Source organism: Spea bombifrons, chromosome 5 (genome assembly GCF_027358695.1).
Source record: "Spea bombifrons isolate aSpeBom1 chromosome 5, aSpeBom1.2.pri, whole genome shotgun sequence".
Classification (NCBI taxonomy): Eukaryota; Metazoa; Chordata; class Amphibia; order Anura; family Pelobatidae; genus Spea; species Spea bombifrons.
Genome location: NC_071091.1, coordinates 25,666,513 through 25,686,975, shown reverse-complemented (window position 1 = coordinate 25,686,975; position 20,463 = coordinate 25,666,513). Strand labels below are relative to the sequence as shown.

Below are 20,463 nucleotides of genomic sequence, written 5' to 3'. Positions count from 1 at the left end.
GAACTAAAAAGCTAACATTGTAACTGCCTAAAAGGGCATGAATAGCACACAGTTACAAAAAATAAAATACACACCTTACTATACATGTTTACGTTTCTGTAAGGATGCCAGGTATATTTTAAGTAGTAGCTTTGAACAACAAAGAAAACATTATATGACTGTTACAGATAGTCCATTGTTTATTTTTCATTTAGAATAGAAACATTTTCAAAGAATGTACAGTACATGATTTATTAAAAAGGAATGATTACATAATCATACCAGTGCAGAAAAGTATGGAAGCCAGCCGCTTCATAACGCTTTCACTTTTCACATTTTGCTATAATAGCTACTTGTCTGGGGAAAATGTAATTACAGTCAAATTTTAGGACTGTGAATGGTGGCTTAACTCTTCGAGTGCTAGAATGATGCGATATACACAGTACACACACCTCTTCTGAATAGGATCCTAACAAACTCTGGGGTTAATTTTCCGCTTATTTAAGCTTTTCTTTTAGCTGTAATTCCGAATAACAATAAAGGGGCATATTAAAACTGGATATATAATTTCAATGCTGTCATGTAATTTCTATGCAGCACAGCAAAGGCTGGATAAATGTGGTAACTCTATAGACATACCTGGAAACTCTCCGGGTTTGACCTGGAGAACTCAGGTAGAAGCTCCGGTTCTCTCGGGTCAACACCCAAATCGTCCAGGTTGCGGGAGCGGGGTCTTGACAGGCTCCACTCCCTGCCCATTTCCCATATATATATGGGGGTGTTTCCCGCGATGTTAGAGGTTCCATTAAGGCAACTAATTAATTGCTCAAGAGAAGACCTTTGACCTACATATGTGGTTTGGTATTTGACCTGCTTACTACATGACAAGCCCCAGGCACTCTCTACACCTCATAGTAACACTCAGGGCCTCACTGTGTATAACGAGGTGGCCCTGGAACTGGTGGCCGCCTATTGATGTAGGTGCCTCTGGCTGTTGGATTTGACACAGCCGTACGTTTCATTTTATGCTTATGTAGTGTGTAGATGGTCATATAAAGCCAGGAGCAGCACTCTGCAGCACCTCATCTACTGCTGGAGTGGAAGATGGGGTGAGTGTGGGACACTGTCGGCCAATGCCTGGTTTGCCAGATGGCCGACCAGAGCCTACTAACACTCATGGCTAGCTAGCCCTGCCCACCCCCAGCTCCGTATTGGAAGTTCCTTGGTAACTGAATTGGTGTTGTATGGGACCAGTAAACTCTTGGTATATGTTTTCATGTTAATTATTATTACTGACTCATAGTTTAGTAAATTTCCCTCCTGAACCAACTCCTTGGCTTCGTATATAGACAGTAGCAACAAAATATAGTAAGATCACCTATGTATTTTAATACCAAAAAAACAATGTTACTCTACATTTTTACATATGGCCTGATATTCAATAATCATAGGAAATGTGTGTTCACAGGTATACTACATTCATAGTTACATACATAGCACATAAGGTTGAAAAAAAGACCCAAGTACACCAAGTTCAACCCTTCTACCTAATCTTCCTACTCTTGATAAAAAAGAAGGTAAAGAAAAACCCTAATTAAGCTACTTTTAATTTTGCCATCAGGGGGGGAAATTCCTTCTTGACTCCAAAAGGATTTCTCCTTGGATCAAGAAGCTCTAAAATATTAATTCATTTATATTTTAATTTATAATTAATAGCCTTGTATGTCATACCTTTCTAAAAATATATCCAGACCCCTTTTGAAGGCATCTAATGTATTTGATAACACCACCTCCCTTGGCAGTGAATTCCATACCTTTATTGTCCTTACTGTAAAGAATCCTTTTTTTGTCGTCTATGAAACCTGAGCTCTTCCAGTCTCAGAGGGTGACCTCTTGTTGTTTGTATATTTCTGTTAATGAACAGGTTACTGAAGAGCTCTTTATATTGACCCTTCATATATTTATATAATGTTATCATATCCCCTCTGAGATGATATTTTTCCAGTGTAGATAATTTTAACTAATTACCGTATTTGCTCGATTATAAGACGAGGTTTTTTCCAGAGCAAATGCTCTGAAAAATACCCCTCGTCTTATAATCAGGGTCGTCTTATAATCAGACCTCAAATAGGTCTGATTATGAGACTAAGATCCAGGTCCCCCGCAGCGATGCAGAGGACCTGGATCCTCCTGTGTTAACCCCCTCCCCCCCACTTACCGGTGCTTCTTAGTCCCCGGTGCTTAGTCCGGGCTGCGTGTAGAGCTCTACACGATACAATCGCGTAGAGCTCTACACGCTTCCCGGACTAAGCACTGGGGACCCAGATGCAGGGGACCTGGATCCTCCTGTGTTAACCCCCGACCCAACTTACCGGTGCATCTGAGTCCCCGGTGCTTAGTCCGGGCTGCGTGTAGAGCTCTACACGATACAATCGCGTAGAGCTCTACACGCTGCCCGGACTAAGCACTGGGATCTCAGAAGCACCGGTAAGCTGGAGGGGAGGGGGGCATAACACAGGAGGATGCAGGGGACCTGCATCCTCCTGTGTTATGCCCCCTCCAACTTACCGGTGCTTCTGAGTCCTCGGTGCTTAGTCCGGGCAGCGTGTAGAGCTCTACGCGATTCGCGTGGAGCTCTACATGCTGCCCGGACTAAGCACCTGGGGCTCAGATGCAGGGGACCTGGACCCTCCTGTGTTATGCGCCCCCCCCAACTCAGAAGCACCGGTAAGTTTGGAGGAGGGAGGGGGAGTGTTAAATGGGGGGTGTAGGGCATTTCTGGAGGCAGAGTGCTCTTTGAAATGCCTTTTAACCCCTTTAATGCCACTCTGCCTCCTGAAATGCCTTAAACCTCCCTTCCCCATAATATGCCTTTTAACCCTCTAAGTGCCAGATAGGGTTAAAAGGCATATAGGGTTAAAAGGCATATCATGGGGCACAGTGGCATATAGGGTGAAAAGGCATATCATGGGGCACAGTGGCATTTAGAGGGTTAAAAGGCATATCATGGGGCACAGTGGCATATAGGGGGTATAAGGCACTTCTGGGGCAGATGTGCATAACTGGGGGGCAGGTTGGAAAATAGAAGGAAATAAAACCAAAATATTTTTCTCAAGCATACCTTTTATTAAAAAAGTGTTTAAATGAATTAACATTTACTGGTAAAACTTTTTTCCTATAGGGTCGTCTTATATTCAGGCTTTTTCTTTTTTTCCTAAATTAATATTAAGATTTGGGGGTCGTCTTATAATCAGGGTCGTCTTATAATCGAGCAAATACGGTACTTAAGTGTTTATTAAATTTTGTTTCTGTGCATGATGCTACTTTTTATAGTATGTTACGACTTCCTGCTTGGAAAATTAGTATTGTAATGCAATCTTCACTGAGAGATTATGGTTAACATACAGAGATTTGTATGAAATTCCCTGCTTGCGCTTAGTCATGGATCACATGGGTGCAATATCAGAGCCGAAAACATATCAGTCCTATTAACCGCAAAACAGAACATGGATAGATGTTTTTTGTACTGGATTCAATTATGGTTTTATTTCAGGCGTAACATTTCATTTTTTAATAGATAATGCGTTTCTTTTGTCTGGAAGAAAACAGTAACTGTCAAACGTCAAATATGCTACCTGGAAGAGCCATGAATGAAATACCAACAATATTCACAACATGTGAATGCGCTCAACGCGTTCTTTATTTACTATCCACTGGGGCATGAAGTTGGGGAATTAAGAAAATTAAAGTCTTCGATACTTGAATTTTTTTTTTTATTCCAGCAGATGATGCTACAATTTCAAAGAAGAGTGCAAAGATGTTGTACTAGGTATGACAGTTTGATAATGGTGCTGACACTGACAGGCAGGAGACATAATAACAATGTTCTCTGTACAATATATTGCATTTTTTAAGTAATTAGAAAACATAGGTTCAGGGATCTGTCCGTTAACGTTCAACACAATTGTAAGGGTGAAGGTCTGGGGTGAAATACAAACAGGGGACAGATGTCGTAATTAGGGGATTGTCCTCTGAACAAAAGGAAACCTTATTTTACTTCCCTTCTGCACGCCGCTTTTTGTCTTCTTAAATTAAACACAATTTGCTGAGGCAGGGGAAAGTGAAGTGAGATTATTATATCTCACGCACCACACTAAAATCATATATTGTGTATTCACGGAAGCAGGAGTTTTATGTCACTACTTGCATTATGAACTATGAAGGGCCAACAAACTTCTTTTTCAAGAAGAACAGAGCTTTCCCTGTATAATACATAGTTAATCTTTAAGATGCAAAGACACCCAATATAACACTGCTACTTTACTTTACCCTAGCGGCCGCTGTAGGGCAGCATTTTCTGGGTCTACTGCGCATGCACTCGCACAGAACCCTTTTGGCAAACATCTGGCACAATGGCGTGCTTGTTTGAAAACCAGTCTAATGTGCATTCCACTGAAGACATGCAGAGCTTCACACATTCTGTAGAGCGTGGCAGGTGGCAGGGGGACTGATAACATTCACTGAAAGGAAACAAAATTGATATGGATTCACTTGCAATGATGTCACATGAGTGTATTGTTCGAGTATGCATACATCACTGTATTACCACATATGTTTTTATAAAAATAGTGGAAGAAAGTAGAGCAATCGCCATGGACATCCCATTGGTTCCCATTGGCAATGCTCCTTATTTAAAAATGTTTCCAAAACGTCTCTTTATAAATATAACTCAATGTTGCTGATTGTAACCACATATATCTGCCGTATGTACCGCCATCAAACATATTACCGTCATGGTGGCCTGCTACCCATAACAATATAAGGCTGTTTCTATTATATTGCTACTATTATTTGTCTAGTGCCCTCCTGCTGGTGGAACCCTGAACAGCAACTCAGACTGCACACCGTGATGACAATGGCTTGTTTACTGGAGCCTTTCTACCTGTCGTCTAACAAGTGACATGCTCTTGTAAAGCATGTAAAGAACAGAACTGTACAATAAATAGATTTATTAAAATATTCCGCAGCCTGCTTAAATAAAGAGACACAATCAATATGCCAATCCTTAAATGCGTTGTTATTATTATTATTCTTTATTGTTTTATATAGGGCCATCATATTCCGCAGCATCAATCACTGTTTTATTTGATATCCTTGTATGTGCTGATATCAGCTCCTTGTAACCTTTATCTAATCAACTTTTTCCTTGAGCGCAATTTCCCAGTTGATCACCAGTCCATTAAGCAGCATAGCAGCATTTAAACTGATCTTGAGTAGGAGAGAAGGGGGGGGGGATGTATTTCTGGAAAGAGAAGAGAAACAGGTTGATAAGGCAGTTATTTTCCTTTTCCTAAAGCAATGCTTTTTTTTTTATCAGAACAGGATATTACCACACCTCTAAAAAGGAGCCCTGTGAAGGCAAGGAAAAGCCTGTCTGTAGTACTCTTAAAACTGATGTCACATGCACAGCAAGGACATCGCAAGGAGGAGTCAGATTACAGTAAGAATGGGCAGTGCAGGCAGAGGGAATGCTAGATCAGACAGGGGATTCTATGGAGGGATAAGGCTGCCTGTTCTGTAACAGCAACTCATCCTGAGCCTGGAGAACCGCTGATCACTATTGCAATGCTGGGAACATTTCCACCTATGGTAGAATGAACGAGATCTCCCTGATCTGCATGTCAAGCGTGTGCTGGAGCTGATGCAGGATAGATTATAGTGGGGGGATTGTGACTGGAATGAGAAACATAATGTATTTCGGTAAGTGTTGCTTTTTTTTGTGTGTGTGTGTGACTATGCTTCAACGTACATGTGCCCAATGCAACACCCCTGGATGTGTGTGCATGGTGTGTGCTCCGATCTGCGATCCCTGCATGTGGATGCTCAATTCATTTACAAGGGAAGCCTGTGCGAATGAACTTGTGCTTAGGTTACATGTTCTATCAGAACTAAAACACATCGGAAAGTTCTAAACAAAGTTAACTCTTTAGCAACCGTGAGAGAAGGTGTATCAAGGTGGAGGGATCTTGTCTATGTGTACGTTACATTGTACTAGTGCATAGATACCAAAAAAAATAAAGGGAATTTCCCCCCTCTAATATTTACTGGTATGCTGGGAGGGAGAAGGAACTCTGTGCTTTGCAGATGTCTGTTTATTTTATTATTTTTTTTCTTGGCAACAAACCTGCTCATAAATATTAGTTGTCATAAGCCTATAGATGGCTCACATCTTTGAGATGATGTGTTTTTCTTTATTGTGCTGTAAACGACCCCAAGTTTAGCAGTACCTGCTTTTTTACCATGTAAACATGTATGGGGGGTGTATAGTGTTACAATGTAATAAACATTACTTTACATGTAATATATATATATATATATATATATATATATATATATATTCATATATATATATTTATATGTATAAATATATATATATATATATATGTATAAATATATATATTTATACATACATTAAAATAGTTGTCAACTTTTATAACTATAGTTAAATAATGTTTGTTAGATATATAAGACAGAATTGAACAAACAAATATTATTTCTAAATCAAAGCTGGACTTGACTTTGTAGCTAATAAACTTTCAAGAGAAATATATATATATATATATTGGCAAGTGACATTTCAGAACAGAAACATTATAGTAATTATTTAATAGTTATTTTTGTACTGTGTAGTAAAACAGATTTGTTTGGTGAAAATGTTATATTGGCAATCAGTACATTACATCTGGCTTGCATGTATGTATTTTAAACATTGGATTTGGTCTGTTAAGGGGACAGCCATGTATGTAAATAAATGATGTGCTCATTCATTTTGCCCATTTTATCCCTCCAAATGTCATTTTGATGTCATGATGCATTCCATGCTGGGTCTCAAAAGGTTAACACTGAGAATACTGGCAGCGTTGAACTGTTTGGAGAGACTGATAGACTATAATACGATGAAAATGTTACCATATTGTATGTTTAAACAACAGGCAGTTGTACGCTTAGCATGCAGCATGTCGACAGTCATTTTCAAAATGAATTATACAAGGGGCAAACTGTCCATGAAAAAGGCAAGTTCATAGCAGAACAGGCGATGGGAATGATGATGGAATGCAGAGTTTTTCAGATGATACAAGCAGTCGAGCCAGGCTTTCATAAATCCCTTTTCCGCCAGGCAATATCATATGAAATATGTTTACGTGGAATACTAGTGCGCATCAAGCAATTGGAAAAGTAACTCCACATGTAATATATTTGCCTTGTAAGTGTTCTCAAATGGACAGCTGCAGCTATACACAATCTATATGGTGAGACATACACACCACTTAACAAGGGTAGACCAGGAAAAACCAATGCGAGACAATAAATCTCTGTGGAATTTTGGGTGTTCCACCTCATCTTAGAGGAATCTTATCTGTCAAAATATTATTTATCATTATTTGTACGTCAATACGAGTTAATTCCTAGTTCAAGCTGCTAAGTACTAGAAACATGCTTAGCCACTGCCTTGTACATATTGGCAAGTGACATTTCGGAATAAAAACCCGATCATTTGCATGGCAACACGATGCACTTCTTTGAAATCGTCTATACAATAAGAATTTGTTATTTCCATTTCGGTGTGAAAGCTTCTGAAGGGCAAATGAAGGATAGATTGAAGCATTAAAACTCTTGCCGTTTGTGTCCTCTGCTCTGCTTGGAAATTTTACATCCGCTAAATAGTAGAATAATTAGCTTTCGCACTTTAGAATCACATTAAAGTTCCCAATAATTATTACGGTATATTGTCAAAAACCTGTGCTTACTTATTACATCAATGGAAAGAAAAACTAATTAAAATTTAGTAATGATGGGTTTAATTTTTATTTATTTCTTTGGATTCAAATGGTTATTTAGAGTCTATGCCAACATGTTGTGAAAAAATGATGTCATAGTTTTTTTTTCTTCTATTTTTACCTTACTTTTTGAGCCATGTGTTGAGTAGATTAACTTAAGAGTCTGTATTCAGATTTTTTTTATTGCACGAAAGCTTGTACACAGATATACTTCATTGGTTTTCCTTCAACTGTACGTCCAAGGGAAGGTTAGAGTTTTTAATATACCCTGGTGTGCCGTTAACCATGGTAAATTTATGAGAAGCCATTATAGACAATGAGGACCACGGGGCATGGATCAGAAATTCCTTTATACTGACAGCTCTGGTACACAGTGGGTTAAAGTAAAGCTTTGGGCATGTTGCACGCTTATTTTGCAATCCTAATTATATAAAGGTTAACATAGTTGGATGTTGAATCATAATCAGCGGGATGACCCACATAAAAGACGCAAACAAACAGGTTGTCTTATAGAAAGGCAACGCTACTTTCTTCCTTGTGGTTTATACTCCCTAAGGTGTTGTTATACCAAATGTGGTCACTATGAAAATCCACTTATTTAAATCACATTTTACTTCGTTGAAGAGTTAACCCCTTTCCGCAATGGGAATATTATTTATGGTTTCCCTGTGAACATATTTCATTCGAATCGGACTCGTCAAATGTCGAAAGTTTGGGTTGAAGTATGGATAATGATTCCTAAAAGGCCGCAGTGATTATGTTTAATTTTTTTAAAGAAAAAAAAAATGCTTTCTGGATGATGTGTGCCTGGTGTTTGTTAAAGAACAAGCTTGGCTTTCAAGCTTGTGCGATGATCACTGTGTTTTTGATTCAAATGGGTCGAAAGTGACATTATCCCGAGTGTGTTACACAGCTGAGCTGTTGAAAGTCAAATCAAACTGAACTCTGACGGTGGCAAATATCGATAGCTTGCGGAAGGTCATCTATGCAAAGATATAAAGCCAAAGGTAAACACTGGAGCAAACATTATTGTGAGCCAATGGAAGAGATTGGGTTATTGCAAATCTATAAAATAATAAATCTCTTAACCCATTAAGTGTCAGACAAGCGGCAAATGATATGCTTACCACTGGAGCTGCTTAGAAATCTTGATTAAAAAATTGGATCGTTCTAAAGGGAAGATGCAGTACTTAAAACTTAAGTTTTTACCTGTTTTGTTTAGATTTTTTTATCATATTGTTGAATACATCGTCCTGTAAGTCCGCTGTTTGCTAGGGTTGTACAGCATAAGACTTACATCTATGATGGGAACCAGTTATAAGAGGGGTTGTTACTGGAAAAAAATATATTCTAGGGTTATAGGCTGAAATCCATGATATGGAATCCACCATTATTCTATAAAATAAAAACTGTTTCTAACTGTGTTAGTGAAGGGGGAATTAGCTGCATGTTTTAAACTTAGGACAATGTGGTAAGTTCAAAATTTAGAAGCCAGGCTTTCCAAAACAGTTATAATCGCAATTTTATTCAATTCAGTACTTTTTTTGCTGGTTGTTTACTTGTTTTCTGTTGGCATTTTTAGAAAACAAACTGCACACACTGACATAAACTTTCTGCATCTGTACAACAGACAGCTGAAATAAAAAAGCAAAGAACTTTATGGCTGATAAGCATAACCGGGTACTTTTTGGCTCTGTCTACCCAGAGCCCCTCCCTTGCGGGATGTGGGTAGGAGGTCACACGGACTCGGTAGGCGGTCCCACCAATGTTTTTAAAGGGGAAGTGGGCGGGGAGTAGGACGACCCGGAGTTTCCTCTTAGTGACCTGCAGACCCGGAGAAGCAGCGTTTCACCCAGAGTCTTTGAGGGTACCCCGGAGAGTTTCCAGGCCTTAGACCTTAATGACACTGTGGGCTCGTCTTAGATTCAGGATAGCTTTATGCCTATCACATGCATGTTTATATTCCCTGACGGTATTAGCCACAACACTCAGTTTGGCTTACCAGAGAAGTTAATTTCCCTTGCAATATGCAATAAGCGTCTAACACCTCATACCGTCGTGTAAATATATGTCATGCCACATCATTAGAGCAGGCAATCAAATAGGTCCCATACTTTATATTATTTTGTCCCTCGTATATCCACAAAAACACTGTTAATGGTAAATAAATGTCAAAAACAATAAAAAAGATCAATAAACAAAAAAGCAAATAATCTAATAAAACACTAATGGAAATGTAAAGTATTTGGGAGAGTATTATATTTCCTTCTCACAATAGCTGAATCCGCAGTGTGAAACACAAAACACGGGCATGGAACTGCTATTATGCACACACTCTAATCTAGATAAAAACACAGATACAATACCGTATTCAGCCCTAAATGCATCAGTATATGAGATGTTAAGCAAGCTTCCATAGAGGACATCGTATCCACTGTCACTAATGGTAATGCAAATAGCCTAGTTAGTAGAGGTGTGTGAGCCGGTAACAAGCAAGACATGATCTGATCCAGAGATGTGTACAAACTGAGCCAAATGTCTGTTGGCAGACAGAAGTCTGCGCATGCGATATCAAGAACGCCAAAAGAGCAGTTTGCCAGAGAGGGAGATTGTGCTTAATGCCAGTTCTAGCTTGCTTATGGCTTGTGCTCTTCCCATACACTAAAGTAAAGACCTCTGAGGTTTTAAAAGGTTCATTCAGTTCCACTGTATGAAATCGCTATAATATCGCTCTCCATAGGTTATCTTGCCCTGGATAGGTGCAGTAATATCCATTTTTGTGTTATTATACTATAGATATCAAATAGTATTTTCAACAAATCTACAACAGTGTGGAAGTATTAAGCAAGAAAATAAGTAGCACGTAATGTATCAGACGTATATATGGCATAGTTAAGTAGTTATTTAATATTAAAGGAGAAATGACACCCCCTATGTGTTCCTGCCTGTTAAGAAAACACCCTATTTGGGAGCCAAATTCATCTGTCCTACTTTATCCTATTACTGAAGCATCCAGTATTGTAAATCTAAGTGCACCTATAAGAAAGTAATTTGTTTCCCGGTCTAGGTCCATGGTGTTTTTAATTTCTTTACTTTCTGTTAAACGGTGTGCTTCCCTTTAACCATTGTACCAACAAACTCTTAAATTAGGCCAGTTAATGTCTCAGGTGGACTAGAATTGATGTAACAACCTACGTAGGAACTTTAAGTGGATCTTTCACTTTTCCCAAGTCCTTCATGTTAAAATTCTATACACTATGGAATGATGTTTATGTATTAAAATAATATATATGTGTATTCAAAAGTCACCTTGTTTTAGAGACATGTGATGGGCATGGTATCTTAATTCACTGTCCTTGGGTTATGTATGACATATTATCATACCGGGGCTAACTAAAGCTCTACTTCTTGGGGATCACCTAGGCCTGGCATCATATCTTGAGACTCTTTGGAACCTATGGAGGCTGTTCTGGCTTGTTACAGACTCAGTAGTGTTGATGGGCCAGTTGGGGAGATCAGAGGTCTCCCTGGTATCCAGTCCATTGAGCAGCAGTGTACCTGAGGGCTGATCTGCCCCCGGCTTTGCGACTTAAGGTTACCAGCTCCTTGGATGTGCCCAGAAGTAGTCCTGTTTAAGTCATTAAAGCACCAGCAAGTTGTAAGTATGGTAGAAAAACAACAGTATTCAGATAACATACATGTGATTGTAATTCCCTACTCGTATTGATCTCCAATAAAACTAAAGAATGCCTCAATCTATTTACATAAAGTGAAATGTGCTGTTAATTGGACTCGGCCATGCACTTAACATGAAAATAGGGCTGGAGCGTTCCCTTTAAGGCAGCTTTTATGAAGGTGCCTGCCTCATGAAGACTCTGGTCTCAGTTTCCCCAAGGTAAATGTTTAAACCAAATATCTCTAAAACAGTTATACTGATTGACAAACAAAATGCACAAGCTACAGCTTGTTCTAATAAATTTACTTATGCTAAAAGCTTTCACCATGACAGTTCCAACTCAAAACATTTCGATTTTTCAAAAGTCTTTTGTTTTTTTCTTAAAATCATCTTAAAACTGGTTTAGTTTTTAATAATTAAAAATGATTCATTATTTATTAGATAAACATTAATAAAATCTACCTGTCATATAAATATATCTCTGCAATCATCTGGTAAAAATGACATGCAATAATCCCAATACATTTTGGCAAAACTGATTTTTTCATTGCCGTAGACGCAAATTTTACGATTTGTACGAGGGATATGTACAGATGTAACACGGATCCTTTTAGTTTTGGACTGCTAATGTTTTCTAATACAGCAACTCACTTTAATCTCAGAAAATGGTATCAATGGTGCATGAACGACGTAACCAGATCAATATTTTAATTTAAAAAATATGTAAAAAATCCATACGGCTAGCAGCCAATGGAATCAATACACACCCTATTATGCCTTGTGAGTTACCTGCATTAAAAGAATTTAGAAGATACAGGATTCTATGAGAATATAAGACTAACTATGAACAACAAATAACTTTTTTTTATCCTGTTGCATACACTGGGTAGTTCTGTAGCAATTAAAAAACCTATTTAAATAACATTTAGCAGGAGAGCTGAAAACCAGATTGTGTACTTTCTAGCTGTTATATATATGCAGCCAATATAAAATATATACATTACAGATAGTGGTATAATAATAGCACAAATTCACCTAAAATCTCTATTTATGCATTTTACATTAACCATCTCCTGATCCAAAAATATAACATATTGCTTTAATTTTTGTTTAATGATGTATGGTTACAAATCTTTATGGAGCATTAAAATGTTTTCTTTTTTATATATAAAAATTTCCATAAGGTCGATTAATATATTTTGTTATTTTATATATAAATATATTAAATCATCTATAAAATATAAATGTCTATATATGTCTATTTGTATTAAGTTATATGATGTTATTTGTTCCTTTAGAATATGTTTTCTTGGGTAATGTCTTACTTCTTAATTCTTGAAAATTGATTAAATGCAGTTTTAATATGTTTTATGACTGTAGTATCCTGTAGTCATCTTGTAGTCAAAGTCATTTATTCAAGTAATAGAAATGATATCATTTGGTAAATGTAGCATGTTTTCAAGGTAGGCTTGTCAATTAATATAAACCATTAGAATAGTCAATATGGAGTTGACATTGTTTAACTGGTATTGTTTTCCCACATATTTACTATTCAGTTTTATTATATAGGAGCTCATCATGAAATTTCTTTCTGGGCACCATAGACATTCTTGTGTGCCATGGTAATGTGAAATTTCTTTCAAGTGACTGCTTGCCGTTCGGTTCTACAAATAGCCATAGGGATAACAGAATATGACACAACTAGATATTTGTAAATTGCTAGATTCATCTGAATTTTTTTTGTATGCGCTGTCTATGCAGTCTCTTTTGGTTTGTGTTAATATGCGTTAAATGTTTTCAGGAGGTGGGTTCTAGGTTTGGCTGTAGGCCATGATTTTTCGGTACCACAAAAAACCTACAGCCTACAAAGAGTCTGAATCTGTGGTAATTACTAAAAAATACTGAATAAACTTCAGACGTTTTCGTAAAACAATATTCCCTTAACAGATCCCAAATAGGCCCAGATGCCAGGGTGCTCAGTCCAGCTTTTGAAACAAGAAGTCCATTCAGGTCCAAATTCTAAATGTGAGGCAGAAACCGTGAAACCCAATGGTATATTACTTTTTTCCTCTACTATTAGCTTCTCGCCACATAATCACTATTTTTAAATACAATCGGATATATTCTAAGGATGTTGCTAATCTTTCTGATCAGACTGAGTGGGAAGTAAGCAACATAATCAATAGGTGAGGAGGCAGAAACCAAACCCTCATGTGGCACAGTGACAGTCAATACTGCAAATTGTATTTAAATGGAAAAACTGAATGTCTTTCAGCAATACTTTACACCTTTCATATCAATTTTAGGACATACCTTATAGACCATATTAGTTAAACAACTTTAACATTAGCATATATAGCATATGACATTGATACGAGTACTCTTTATAATTTAAAATGTATTTTTCAAATGCCATATGTCCTCCCCTAAAAAAATTAACAGTTATAATGACTAGGTGGCACTATTGCTTCTCTTTAAATTTCCATAGCTTTATGCAATTAAGTTGTACCAAAGAAACATTGTATTAAATGGAATACTTTTTAAAAAAATATATTTTTTCAATAGAAGCAAAAGATGCTTCCCTTATTTGAACTAAATAAATAGTTATTTTTTTGCACCTCGGTACTTCTAAATAGAAATGAATCGTGTAAGAAACTACCAAACATGTTATCGGGCTCCAAGTCATTTGTTTTGTAATGCGCTAACAAGTTATTTTCCATTGAGGTAATTCCACTGAACTTTCAGACAAAATTGCTGACAAAAATATGACACAAAAAGCATTAAAAAGCTGTGCTGAGTCTGCTTCAATTCTGTCTAGTAGGTGTTTTTCTTTATTGTGTCCTGGAAAAAATAGTGGTCACCCTAAATTGACAAGATTTGCACCTTACCTTCCCAGCACCCAAAACAGGTGATGGTTATTATGTTTTGTTAATATTTTTTTAAACATTGCATAATGTGAACTATGGGATGTGTAAAATGAAAGGAGTTCTTGCTGCACAGACCTCCATTGCAACTCCTGAATGGCCACCTCATGATGCTGAGGTCCACGAGGTGGCTCTTCGAGCAGGCTGAGTGGGTGCCGGCTATGCCTCCTCCTGATTTCGGCGCCTGAAATATTGAGTGGTATGCATAACGTGCTATTATGTAGCAGGCATTTAATATTTTATGTGTTTTTATTTGTTATTGTTAACATTATTCATAAATGGTACAAAACAGAAAAAAATATTCCTAGACATGTCCCTAAAAACATGGCAGTCTGTAAATCATCCAGTTGGCATTGATGGTCACATGCTGAAGCATGTTCCTTTCACACATCACTTCATTTTTCACTTTGGCTGTAAGCAGTCTGACAAAATAAACCAACTGTGAAGTGATTTGACAAGGTTCATTTAATTTCATATTTTAAATAAATGATCGGTGTGACTTTATAGGTTGATTAATATTTTTTAAGGTTCTTTTGAGCAAAGAAGCATACATTTACAGTTTTCTAAAGAGTGCATGCTTGGGCTGCCTTGTTATGAGACTCTGTAGTGTAAGTGTGAGGATGTGTATGTATATGTTTATGTGAATGTGTAACTAGAGCTTTTGGCGCCTGGACAGGGGTAATAGCTACAGCCTGACATCACACACATTTTGGGAAGCAAAGGGTGCACAGGGACATTGCTGAGAGCGGCTCAACGCACACCTTAACTTCCTTGTGGGGCTTGGGGCAGATGCTCTATTTGGCCCATGGAAGGAACAGCCCAGAGAACATGTCTGTGGTCACATCTATAGCCATTGAAACATGGTTGTGGTCACATTGGCAGCCAAAGCAAAACCAATCCTTTGAGAAGCATTTATCTAGTGTGCCCTGTGATATAAAGCTTATAAATAAGAGTTCTGCGTGCTGAAGACCTTGATAGAGAACTACAAGGATCTAACTATAGACTAGATCTGTTGCTTACAAAACATGTTAAGTGAATTTAATACAAATATTTGTGGATTGTGCTGTTGTTTTTTTCCCATCATTGTAATTATCAAGGAAATACACATTTGAAAATAATGGGATCATCTTATACCAGGAAGGTTAAGCTCAGTTGCGTTTGGTTGTAATACCTGCAAAACTAATATTAGTTTTTTAAACCACCTCCCATATTGAAGCAGCTCTGTCTCGTCACCCAGTTTCACATTTACAGTGTTTTATACACTAAAGAAACTCATGTTACAATATTTACAGTTTTAAAAAACAACATATAAGTATTAAAAAGGACCCCTATGCGTATACCATTGACAATTATCTTAACTTGATTGTTGAATGCCATTTTATTCCCACCACCCCATTATAAGGATGCTTAATGCTGATTGGTTCAGGCAGATTTTGTAAGAGTGGGTGAGGAGAAGTAAGAGAACTTGAGGACATGAAATGAATTCAATATTGCTGGCCCTGCTACCCTGAGACTCAGCGGGTTACAGTTTAAAATAATTACCTCCAAAATAATTACACTGAATTCCAAACAAAGACTGCAAGCTATTGATAAATTTGATTTTTTTTATACTAAAATTGTCACAAAGACGGTAGATATGTATATAAAAAGTTTAAATGGGCATGCCAGTATTTTACCTATTAATGTCTGCATTGGGGCGCTTAGCCTCCCCCCGATGTAGTCCTTTCTGCTTGCTCACACTAATCTTTCTGGGCTTATGGAGTCATAAAGCATTTTAACGAGGAAGATAAACTTTTATTCGCAGCCATTATTATGTAGCACTGCACTCCCTGCTGAAACTAAAATGGCATGGGGTATATTACCACTAGAGAAATGAAAAGAAAAAAAGCACGGATTTGTTCATGAAAAAAAAAACCAACTCTTTTGCAGAATAAAATGCAACAAAATCCAACTGCAAGCTATTAACAACCAGATTGCCAGTTAATATTGGTATCTGAGTCATTCGGGCTTGTAGGCAGACTTTGATGTCCGCAATGTAGCCACGTCAGCTGAATTTTGTGGGCATTTCTGTTTGGAGTTGCTGTTTGTTTTAGATTTTAGAAATCAGTCCAGTTTAATAGAACTATTATATGTGAACAACACATTCCACATAATCTCCAGCGCTATTCCTCATATCTATGTACAACAGATTGGTTAGATTTTTTTTCTACATTTTAGAATGATTTAGATTTTTTCTCCATTTAAGAATGATTATAATACTTTTTTTTGCTCTGGATGAGAGCTGTCATCTTACTGCCAGATCGCATGTTTATAATAGTGGCCCTGCCACGCAAATTTGGTGATAATAGGTTTACAAAGCAACTGCAAAGCTTTAAATATATTATCACACACCGAGTCCACAAAGCATATTGCATATTCCTACCTGAGCTGACAGTAGGATTACAATAAAGCAATGTTTTCCAGCTGTGATCTCACATCTGCCTCCACCATAGGCATAGCCCCGCGATTGAATGCTAATTTTCTTCCAGTTCCTATGACCCTTTATTCATCACTGAGTGATCTTAGGGATTGGAGTTCAATTTGCATGAAATTCCCTAGTTATAGCTTTGGTGGAGGCAGATTTCGTAGCTGGAAGCTATAAATCTACATAACTTAAAACCTGGAACATGGAAATAAAATAATGGTAACAAAAGAAATGGTAAGAATTGCTTGATTCGGTTATGGCTTCATCTCAGGTATGATAGTCCATTGTGATTCAACAGATGAATCAACTGCAGTCCATTGCTGAAGGACTTATAATTTCTTTGTTCGGTTTCCTTAACGCACACATTAGTTGTACTGGATAAACTCTACTGTCTTTCTGCAGAGATGTTTCATCACAAAGGCATCTTGTGAACTCTCAAGAAGTCCCGTACGACCAGGCCTATAGAATAGGGCCATAGATTAATACAAATGCTAAATGCTCTGAAGAACCTTCTAAGATTGAACTCTAATAACAAATGCGTCCTTTGTGATATATGTTATGAAACTTAGAACTGACCTACAGAAATCTGGCACTATTGATTGGAAAGTACTTTTCTGTTTCAAAAAAGAACATCTTGTCACTGTGAACAAAGGGCAATCTTACCAACCATTTTACTGATTTGTTATGTTGCTTGATTTCGCAATATTACTTGAAAAATATACATTTAGAATTAGATCTAAGTAGTATTTGATCATTTCCATACTGCAGATGTCTGAAACACAGAGTCATTTTGGAGCTGGTGTATAAAATGAATTTAAAGTTGTATTATGAATTATGCTCTGCAAACAACATGTTCAGCCCGGATTTGTAAACTGCTTATTGCCTATTTTAATGTATTTTGTGGTCGTTAAATGAACAGTATTTAGCTAAGACAGAAGTAGGTATAGAGTGCCAAGTTTGTTCTAGCCAGGATATTAAATAAAACTAAATAAAAAGATATAACACAATATTTTGGAAAGCATAGTCTTATTAGGCTCATGCAGCAGTTATAGGGACATGTTGTTATGTATTGTATTTTTTAGATTGTGATGTCTATCGTGGCATGGTTCCCCACACTTTGTAGCCATCATCCCAAAGATGCTTTTAATTCCTGGGACTTTTGTTTGATGTTTCATTTTCCAAATAGCTTCAATATGTTTTAGTGAATTGACTGACGTCGTTTAAAACACGGATTGAATAAGAATAAGACATGTATGTACATAAGGGAAGGAGAAAACATGTGTTTTAGTATAGGTAAAAATAAATAGATAGAAATAGATGGAAAACAATTATCTACTTTCCTAATATATGATATCTCACCATTGAGGTCAAACAATGCAATATCAGTATAGAGGATACTTGGAAAAGGAAGGAGGTATATTTGTTATATATAATGTTACATGTACTATATAGTGCATGTGTTCCTCAACTACTCCTACAAGCGCATATTTGAAGGATCTTTTCAAAAGTGCACATACAGAACAATTGCCTTTCAACTGAAATCTCTGAACTAATATTTAAGTAACAATGGTCAATGATTTTGTGTGGAAGAAGAAAAAGGAATTACCTACAAGAAACTCGAATTCAAACATTTGAAACATACTAGTTAGGTACCAACTGAGGCACCTATTAGAAGAGAACAAGGGAAAAAATATATAGGGCCATATATAAATATATGCAGTGCCAATATAAAGAACTCTTCAGTGACCTGTTCATTAACAGAAATGAACAAGGAAGAAAAGGTCACCCTCTGAAACTGGAAGAGCGGAGATTTCATAGACGACTCTTTACAGTAAGGACAATAAAGGTATGGAATTCACTGCCAAGGGAGGTGGTGTTATCAAATACATTAGATGCCTTCAAAAGGGGTCTGGATATTTTTTAGAAAGGCATGACATACAGGGATATTAATAGAATTAATATTTTAGAGCTTCTTGATCCAAGGAGAAATCCGATTGCCTTTTGGACTCGAGAAGGATTTTTTCCCCCTGATGGCAAAATTCGAAGTAGCTTAATTTTGGATCAAGAGTAGGAAGGTTAGGTAGAAGGGTTGAACTTGATGGACTTAGATCTTTTTTCAACCTTATGTACTATGTAACTATGTAACCCCGGGCATCACCCCGAGCCGTCCCACCGCAGTCAGCATCCTGAATGCAGTAAGAGGTACACATTACACAGCGCGTTTAAGACATGGCGCTCCTGAATATCAAATGATGTATCACGACATGCAATTTTTCAGTTCTTTAATATTATTTATTAATAAGTATAGAACATACATCATATCAAATCCAGCCATTGCAGATTTACCTGGTACTACAAATGACAACATGCTGACCTTAATGGTATTTTTATAGCCTTTTTTACTAGTATGTATAATACAAATAATTGGAAAATACATTAAAGATTTAATTAAAGATAGTGGATTTTCTATTTTTTAAAAAGGTGATATTTGATATATTGATATGTTATTTGCTGAAATGGCACCATGAGTCACTGACAACATTCACAAATAATTGTGAATTATTTTTTTATGCATTGATCACCAGGTTTATGCTTTTTACAGTGTATTTTTTACGTTTTAGAAGCAATCTTCCCTTCCATTCACTCCGCATTCACTGAAAGATCTTTGTATTTCGGAGTCATTACATACTTGTAAGTAGCTGGACAAATTTGTTTTCGTGAAAGACTTGCTTTAGTGGCATTTAATTTGTTACAATTGTGACTATTCCGTGGCGAGAGCAACACGGCGAGTCATTGTTTTTCCATGATTACGGTTAGGTATTACTGCTAGAAATAGCAAAATAGGGGCTTCAGCGGCAGGGGGTATGTGATATTGCTTTCTCGGGAATCAATGCATTTGGTGCTTTCTGTTGCTGCTTTTGTCCTAGCACCTCTCATTTATCTAAGAAACAACATAATGTTTATTGGAGGAAATAAAAGGAAAATGTAGTTAGGAAACTAAAAGAAATAATTCAAAGACCGTGCCTAAATAATGAGTTACTCATATTACTAATGAAAAATTATTTAGTGCACACTTGCATACATACCGATGTTTCATTAGCTAGAGAAAGCTTAAAATGCTACTGTTGGCAGAAGGTATTAGTCAATAGAGCATAAAAATCTGCTAATATGTTGTGTTGACTTTTCTTAGACATCATACACCATTTTTAAAAACAATTTTAATAAAGTATTTCAACTACCCAGGTCCAGATTGGTTATCTGGTACACCAGTCAAATGTCTTGATGAGCCGATGGCAGTATAAAAAATTAACATGTGGCGGATCCAACCGGAGGCCATGTGTGTAAGTCATTTGGTGCCCATTGGCTTTACAGTAACAGATACAGATTGGCATAAAATAATCTGATATATGAGAGGTTCATTACCATAAATGTAACCAATATCACAATATATATCCACTTTCTCTGTATAACTCTGTTGTTTTAAATTTGAACCTGCACTATGATATGTATTGACCATTTTAACTCAATAAAAAACAACTCTAAAGTAAGAAAATATAGTCTATAGTTTACCTAAAAATTGCA

The 20,463-nt window shown here is 36.9% G+C and overlaps 1 protein-coding gene across 1 annotated transcript in view; it reads left to right on the top strand.

Annotated features, from left to right (window-relative positions):
• Positions 1 to 5,486: 5,486 nt before the first annotated feature.
• The window catches only part of ZNF385D (zinc finger protein 385D), a 111,077-nt gene continuing 96,100 nt past the window's right edge, over positions 5,487 to 20,463 (top strand). The window contains exon 1 of the mRNA XM_053466004.1: positions 5,487 to 5,739. Within this exon, the coding sequence (XP_053321979.1) occupies positions 5,718 to 5,739 (22 nt within the window). The 5' untranslated portion in view covers positions 5,487 to 5,717. The remainder of the gene's footprint in view (positions 5,740 to 20,463) is intronic.